Source organism: Octodon degus, unplaced genomic scaffold, assembly GCF_000260255.1.
Source record: "Octodon degus isolate 3935 unplaced genomic scaffold, OctDeg1.0 scaffold00095, whole genome shotgun sequence".
Classification (NCBI taxonomy): Eukaryota; Metazoa; Chordata; class Mammalia; order Rodentia; family Octodontidae; genus Octodon; species Octodon degus.
The window spans coordinates 6,006,497-6,015,155 of NW_004524671.1; the positions used below are offsets into that span (position 1 = coordinate 6,006,497).

General features: G+C 34.5%; 1 protein-coding gene across 1 annotated transcript in view; it reads right to left on the reverse strand.

Moving 5' to 3' along the window:
* Vps13a (vacuolar protein sorting 13 homolog A) overlaps positions 1-8,659 on the reverse strand; it is a 241,039-nt gene that overhangs the window by 111,920 nt on the left and 120,460 nt on the right. Inside the window, exons 34-35 of the mRNA XM_023722991.1 lie at positions 5,474-5,621; positions 3,414-3,564 (exon numbers count right to left, since the gene is read on the reverse strand). Coding sequence (XP_023578759.1) covers positions 3,414-3,564; positions 5,474-5,621 — 299 coding nt within the window. The remainder of the gene's footprint in view (positions 1-3,413; positions 3,565-5,473; positions 5,622-8,659) is intronic.

Consider the following 8,659-nt stretch of genomic DNA (forward strand, 5'->3'; position numbering starts at 1 on the left):
AAAAAAAAAAAAAAAAAGTAATGCATGCTTTATATGGGTGGGAAAGAATCCCTTTTTCCAAAAGAATCTGCGTAACAGTGGTATTCTTGCTTAAATATTTAATAAATTCAGCATCCACATCCTGTACAAAAGAACAGTAGCAGGGGAACACCGTGTGTGTTTGTGAGTGTGCACATGACTGAGAGGTCTGTGCCAATGTAGAATCCAAGTTTATTCACCATGGGAATGTGTTCCATTGTTGCAGGGCACAGATTAAGTAGTACCAAAAATAAGTAAATAAATAAAACTTTAGGAAAGGGGCTGGTAAGATAGCTCAGCAGACTGGGTGTCTACTTAGGCAAGAGCAAGTGCAGGGACCGGTTCGATCCCAGGTACCATAGACTGTGCTGGCCCCACCCCCCCAGAAGCGCTGAGTCAGCGACCAAGTCTGGGTGTTGGGGCGCATGCCTGCAATCCCAGAGCTGGGGAGACTGAAAAAAGGAGGATAACTATGATCCCGAGCTGCGGTGTGACCCTGTACAAAATATGTAAATTTAAGAGAAAAAAAAAAAAAAAAAACTTTAGGAAGGGATAATTAACAACTTGAAGAATGACTTGTTATGTAAGGTCAAAGTAACACCCATATAAAGGAATTTGATGTTATAGGATAGTCTGACAAAAGTAAATTATTAAATGAGGAAAAATTATTTAATAGAATTCTACAGTCAAATTACTTCCTATCATAAAAGCAAACTTAGCCAAATATTCTTTCTTCTCACGTCAGTTTAGTAATTCCTGCTTCCTAGTGAAGGTGCACATTTCATCCATGTTGTATAATTCCATCATTAAATTAGCTTGCTGACTACGCATATCCGTGTCCCTGTAACTGGCTTGGGAGCTGCCATATGGATTAGTAAAACACACTTCTGGGTTTTCCTGGGTCATTTTTTGACCTTCGGTTAAGATCAAGTATAGTATATGGGTGGATAAAGAAGCCTAACCATGGAGACATATACAGTCACTTGCTCTTTCTTCTAAGATTCTTCCTTTGCTCTTTTTCCCTGTGGCCAAGAACTAAGGAGCTTTGCTCTGTTTTCTGCCATGAGTTTTCTGCTTCAGAGTCAGGTAACCATGGATTAAACACCCTGCAACCATGGGCCAAATCAAACCTCTCCTCAATTTAATTGAGAATGTACAATGGTGCCTTGGTTTACAAACTTAGTTCTATGATTCTGGAAGCAAACTGAACCAGACAAGAACTGAATCAAATTTCCCCATAAAGTCAATGCTAAATCTAATCATTGAGTTTGATTCAGTTCTTGTCTACCTCAGTGTGCAACCAGAATTGAGAAAAAAATCAAGTTCATGAACTGAGGTTCCATTACACTGGGTCTCAGGGAGAGAAAATTGACATATAAGTACTCATAATATCCACTAATGACTAATGGTCTTTAGTAATCTATTTAAAAGAGATGAGGGCTGAGGAGATAGCTCAGTGGAACAAGTGCTTGCCTGGCAAGCTCAAGGTCCTGAGTTCAATCCCTGGTACCACCAATACAAACAAACAAAAGAAAACAAAAACAAAACAGATGCTGTGAATTTGTGTTCTATCAGTCTTTGTAGGGGTTTGTTTTACAATCTTTCCAATAAAAACAATGTTTTACTTCTTTTTGATTTATTTTCCAACACAGGTTATTTACAATGTCAGGCTGGCCTTGAATTCACCCTGTCTAGTCTTGAATTTGTGGCCTTTTTGCCTTGGCTTACTAAGTGGGAATTATAGGCCTGTACCACCATACTCAGCTTTAACTGTTCATTTTATGATTCGTCTGTTCTCTTTAGTCACTCTCTGTTCTTATTGCTGTCTTATTTACTTTGGGAATTTTTTTTTTTTTTTTTTTTTTTTTTTTTTTTTTACAGAACTGGGGATTGAACTCAGGCCCTTGTGCTTGCCAGGCAAGCACTTATTCTACAGAGCTATCTCCCTGGCCCCTGTCTTATTTACTTTGATTTGATGCGTTCTTCTAGTCTGAGGTAGAGTATATTTTGATGAAACACTAAAAATCTTAACTTTTCCATCCTTAAGTTCCATGGAAATGTATTTGAATGTGGAGTGAATCTTGGTTTACTCAACCTGCTTGGAATTCAGTAATTTCTTTAGATCTATGAGAGTGTTTCAATATTTAGTCTTGGGCAGTTTAACTTTGTTACTTTAAATCTTTTTCGGTTCCATTTTCTTCATTCCGTTCTCCTATACCACTATTTTTCTAGATTAAAGCCTTCTGAAGCATTACTCTTTTACTTCACTGTCTGTTCCTCTTTTTCCCCTCTCTGCAATGGAATTTTAATTCAACTCTGGGCTTCAATTAAATACTTCTTCAAATGCTACAGCAACTGTGTTTGCCTCAAAATTTAGCAATCATACTTTTGATTTCTAAGAATTCGTTCTTTGTAGGGCTGCTAGTGTTCCCAGGATCCATTTCTTATATTACGTAATCCTACTAAAACAGCAGGAGTTTTTGTCTCTATTCTCTTCTGTTAATTATTTCTACTCCATTCAGAAAACACTGTTGAGTTTCTTTGTTTCATGCTGTGTGCTTATGACTGTCTTCATATCGGACCACTTATATTTAACAATAAAAATTTGGTGAATCATCCCAGTTAGCAAAGATGGGATTTTTGTTTGTTTTTGTAATGCTGTGAATGAAGGGCTGTTTCTATGTTGGGGTTCTTTGTCTACCTGTGTCATACCTCAGGGATTTGCAAAGGTGGACATTATGGATTAGGGGGTTTTACTTTAAAGCAGGCAGAGCTGAGAATTCCTTTCAAATACCAGATTGAGGGTAACTCTATGCCGCAAAATTATCCTAGCATCTTTAATTAACCCAATTCTCCATGTGTTGGAGATGAACTCAGAATCCAGCCAACATTCCACATAGCATCTTGGATCCAACTTTGGAAAAAGGCTCTGTAAGTTATGATTCCTTCTATTCTATTTCTCACCCATCTTATCCACAACGTTAGTTAAAACCTCTATCTACAATGATCATCCCCTCTTGAGATCTTGAATTTTCTGATCTTATAATAGGATAAGGAACAAGAAGAAGGAAAAAAAGAAAAACCCCTGAAAAATAAGAACTTTGAGGAAAAAAGAACAAACACTAAGGATGTTACATTACAATGGGACTAAGAACTCTGACTCAGAGAAAGATCAACAGAACAACTAATAACAGGTAATTTATTAAAAGTAAGACTGGCTGATTAGAAAGAATTTTACTGAAGCTTGAGAAAGGAAGGAACAAATGAAAGATGAGAAATGAAGATGAGAGAGGAAAAAAAAGAAGGAAAGTGACAAGAGAGAAAGGTAGGAGAGGGAAAATGGAGAGAAAGCAGAAAAATAGAGAGGAAGGTGAAACTAAGAATTATAAACATACCTCCTGAATGGTGTGACTCATTAGTGACTCCACTGGTACTACTACTTTGGTCTTTAGTGACAGCAGATGAAGCAATTACATCTTCTTGATACCATATATTTCCATACAATGTTTTAAAAATAGTTGTTATATCTTCTTGACTAAGAATAAACTGTTAAAACAACACAGCATTTCAGAAAGAACTATAGGCACAATGGATTTGGCTCTTTTTAACATTATTACCACCTATACTCATAATTCGCATTCAAGGAACATGATTGTTTACTTCAGTTCATGAAAATCCTGAAGCACTGAGGAATTCTAACATGTGATCTTTAGTAGCTTATGAAATACAAAACTAGATACCTAAATCAATGAAGCAACGAACAATGACCTACTATGAATATACCAAATCAGTAATCTTAATATTTGAAATTAACTGTAAACTGCAGTTATCAAGCTATCTCAGACTTTTATGGTAAGTACATTTTATAAACAATAATCAAATCAATATATTACATTTGGATAATGAAAAAATACTTCATATATGTTTTATATTATTTTTATTTAAGCCTCACAATACTCCTTTGGTATACAGAATATGATCCTGAGTTTTATAAAAGCTGAAACTAACTTGTAAAATAACATTTCAGAACTCAAAGGAGTAACTTCAAACCCTATGTGTTTTGAATTCGGCCTAAAACCAACATCACAGGACCTATCTTGAAAGATACAGTGGTCAATTATATGTTTCAGCTTGGCTTGGTTGTAATAGCAGGTCTTAAACCAAACAGCATGCCTCAGTTCTAAGTCTGTCAGGCAGTTCTTAAATAATATGGCTTTAAATGAGGAATGTCTGGCTGGGGAGACTGAGCTGGCTGCTGAAACTGGGTGTAGTGATGCAGGCCTGTAATCCCAGCACTAGGGAGGCTGAGACAGGAGGATCACTATGAGTTTGAGCTGTGTAGCGAGACCCTATACCAAACAAACAAATAAGGAATATTTGTATTCAGGACAATTTGGGGTGGGGAAGACTCAAATTCCCCCTGAAACTTCCCTAAAGGCAGTGAGCATTTGCAGGTGCTCTGAAGTATCATCTGAATATTCTGTAGAAATTCTCCCACAGAAAAGAGTATGGGAAAGCAGCACTTTTTTTTTCCACACCATAATCAGTCTAATGTGGGCCAAATTGGGTAGAGATTTATACAACGAGCTGGTGAAATGTGCTACATATGATTTGTAAGTTTCTATCTGCTGTTTCACCAACATTATCAGACTTTAAGAAGGCACTTTCCATCTCCGACCCTATAAATTACAGAAAGCATCCACATTATCTTACACACTAACAGCTTAAAGTCTTTCAAGTGACAGTTTAATCTGTGAATTAAAATTTGATTTAAAAGTCACAAATCTCTAAAATGAGGGTTTTCACTGATAGAACAAAGTTTTAAATAGAATCAAACAGGGAAACACAGTGGAAGAAGGAAAGAGGATTTAAGTAGGTTTGTATAGAAAACCTTCCAGTATGTATGTTGCTTCATATATGCTTCAGGAAAGTATATGGTAGCTTCAATTTCCATTCAACAGAGAAAAGTATGAACTTGAGATTATTCTATTAGAGATCTGTGAAGCATGGTCAACCAGCAGACAGATAAAACTATACTTACAGTGATGAATCTGCCATTTTGATCTTCCTCCCTAGGACTTCCTCTTCTTTAAATATTTTTTCTAGCTTATTTTCATATATTCTTACTGATGAGTCCTCAAATCACTATTTCTATGATAGATCTCTTTGCTAACTTCTCTATTAACATGCTGATTAGAATCTGCTTCTTTTATGAATTGCATCAATTTAAAACTTTTAATTATTTTTACTATCTAACTACTGCCTATTACAGATAACCATCATTTGGCTTAGAGTAGTAAAGTCCATAAAGTCAGAAATCCTGTAGCTTCTTTGTCACAGTACCTCCCATATCTAGTGGAGGACAGGAGATAGTCAGACCACTCAAATAGTTGTTAAAGAAGTGCTTTTCAACAAACCAAACAGAAAAGAAACTATTAAGCAGCTACAAAATTACCTCCATGGGCTTTAACTGAGCATTTACATTAAAACAAGGAACTTCCTGGTACCAATTCCAGGATAAATTTCGCTCAACAACCACTTCAAGATTCAATGGCAGTAGTAGATCCAGTACTTCTTGGTATCCACCATTAATAAACTGAGACCTATAAGTAGAAATAAATTTTTTTTCAGGTAAGAAAAAAGGAAGATTAATTTTTCATTTTATGCAACAGTAGAAATCAATGATTTTGTGTGTGTGAAGAGAAACATCAACTTCATCAGTTTTTTACATACCAAAATGAGATGTTCAATCCCACTAGAAACCAAGTTGATCATCTCTAAGCTACAAAGTTCATTTTTTAAAAAATAGGACATGATGAACAATATGATAACAAATGCCCAAAATATATAAGCTGATTAGAAAATCCTTAAAATAAGAATTATCAAAAAAGAAAAAAAGAAAAAAGGAAAGAATTATCTTTAGTCAGGAAAGAAACAAGTAACACTTTACTATAAAAACATTTTAATTTGATGATTTAGAGATTAAGTATATATATTCCCTCCATAAAAAACAAAATATCTATTTCTATGGGTCCAAATAATAGAAGTGGACCATATTTGTTTTACCAACCACTTAAAAAACAAGACTGATGCTCAGGAGTGAAGACAAGAGTAGTAAGTAAAAACAAGTACTAAGTCACAGAACCCCTTTAAAGACTACAGGACCATAAAAGCCTTTTATTGTACCTTCAAAGGACAATCTCCAAAGGTTACTTATCAATATTGTACTTCTATTTTAACTGGCAGCAAATCCTTAGGGTATAAAAACATGACTATAATTTTGGCTATTGTTTACACAATGGGAAGGAAATACAGAAGTCATCAGCAATCTTTCAGAACATTCATTATCAAACCATTTCATGGATGGACTATGAAGTGACATACTTAAACATGCATGCATGCCTGCAATTTCTACTTACTGCTGTTAAAGATTCTCAAAACCCTAGAGAGCAGGGAAGTCCAACCCATAGTTGAGGGACTGCAAGCAGCCCTCCACGGCTAGTAATGCGGCCTCACAGAATCATAAACGTTTAACATTATATGATTGTTTGCATAACTCCACCACACAGTGCTTGGGCGTGCACTGCAGACGTAACAACACTCTACAGGTAAGCGTGTGAGGTACAGAGCTAACTCTGCCTCCTGTGTTTACCATGGTCAGTACAATGAAATCATGCCGGTGTTGCGTCTATAGGATGACAAAACTAGGCAATGAACTATAATTGTATTTCAGCTTCTTATACATGTGTTTGTAAACGCAGGTGATTACTGTTAATCAGACATGTAAGTTTTCATATTTCATTGTTAAACTCACTTATTTTTGTACAGTAATAACTTCATACAGTTTTTAGAAGCTGTGGCATGAAGTATCAAATGATACTTTTTTAATGAGTTATAATTACATATACAAATCACTAATACTAGAAAAATAAATGGTTAATATTTATTAATTTTTGGAATATACAGAACCACAATGAGATATTCAATTCAAAGAACACTTTGATCTATTTACTAGACTTTTATAAGATCTATCCTTCCAGAGAAAAATATCCCTCAGTCCACAGTTACACCTTATTCATATCATTATTTTCTGGTAGTATTTTTATTTGTGACCAATTATTTCCAAAATGAACCACAGAGTCCATTCTAGAAGACATTGATGGATTAGTTTCACAAAACAAGTCCAATAGCCCACTAATTTTACATTCATGTTGCCCCCTTTTGTGTATGCCGTGTTACAATAAAAAAAAAAGTTTTGTTACTTATATGCATTAACTATAGTACATATTTTACATGAGGACTGCATCAATTCCTCTTCACTCAATGCAACCCCGACAAGCCAAAATGTTGGCTGCTCATCCTATGGAGGAATACTGACTAAATGTACAACTTTAATGGCTATGCATCATATTAGGGCTACACAATAGTCATTACAAAAAATTTGCTTCCAATGCTTTATTATAAGTACTTGGATAATTATCTTGATAAATCTAAGCATAGCTTCTATAGATAAAATACAATAAGCATAAATGTTCCATAAAAAGATTACGTCATCTAGACATTCATGGAGGTGCGTGCCTAATTGTTACAGATTCAAGGCCAGCCTACACTACATATAAAATCAGCCTAAATTATATGAGTCCCTGTCTAAAAAAAATAAAATTACCTCATCTGAGAGGAAAACAAAAAAACAAAAACACTGATCAGTAAGTATTACTCAGTACCTTAGTGTTAGGCATTTTCGTTTCTTTTCACCTACAAGTACCCTTAAGTTTTCTATCACTGTATTTAATACAATGCATTTTAATAGACACATTATTCATAGTTTCAATTAAAAGAAAGCTTCACAAAAGGAGGGACTACATTCATATTATCCTTTGTTCTGAGCTTATCTTACATGACTGGCATGTTACCTCATCAATAAATATTTCCTAATTGGATTAGTGTATAAACAATAATATAAGTAGACACAAATAGGAATACTTATTTGTCTTTATGTGCTAAGAAAGAAACTAAGCTAGGCTAAATTTTTTAATATCAATTATTTTAAAGTTATTTCGGGATAAGTTGCTTATACTGTATAACTGAATAACTATATTTGCAGGAATGATAAATAAAAAATCTGAATAAAATTTACATCAGTTATTTATAATAGTTAAAAAAAAATGAAGCCAGTTAAATTTCCAACAAAGATAAATGGATTTCTAAAAACCTAAGCAACAAAAAATATACTTACAAAAAAATCATGGAGTTAAAATAAAATAGGAAATACTTTTAACATTTTGTTGGGTTATTTGTTTTTGGTACCATGAATCAAACTCAGTACCTTGCACTTGCCAGGTAGGCACTGTGCCACTGAGCTACATACTGGCCCTATCGTATTGTTAAGGGAACAATAATTTATTTAAGTTAAATATATATGCAAATAAAATAAAAAGAACAAATGTAGTTTATTAATTTTTTAATACAAACTTTCACCTAATTTACATCTATTTTTAAATCAAGATGTAATTAAAGTAGATATATAAACTTTTTTTAAAAATTTTTATTTATTTATTTTGTGTGTGTGTGTGTGTGTGTGTCCAGCTCAACCCACCAGGGGGAGGGGCTGGCTGGCATGTGGTGCTGGGGGATTGAACCG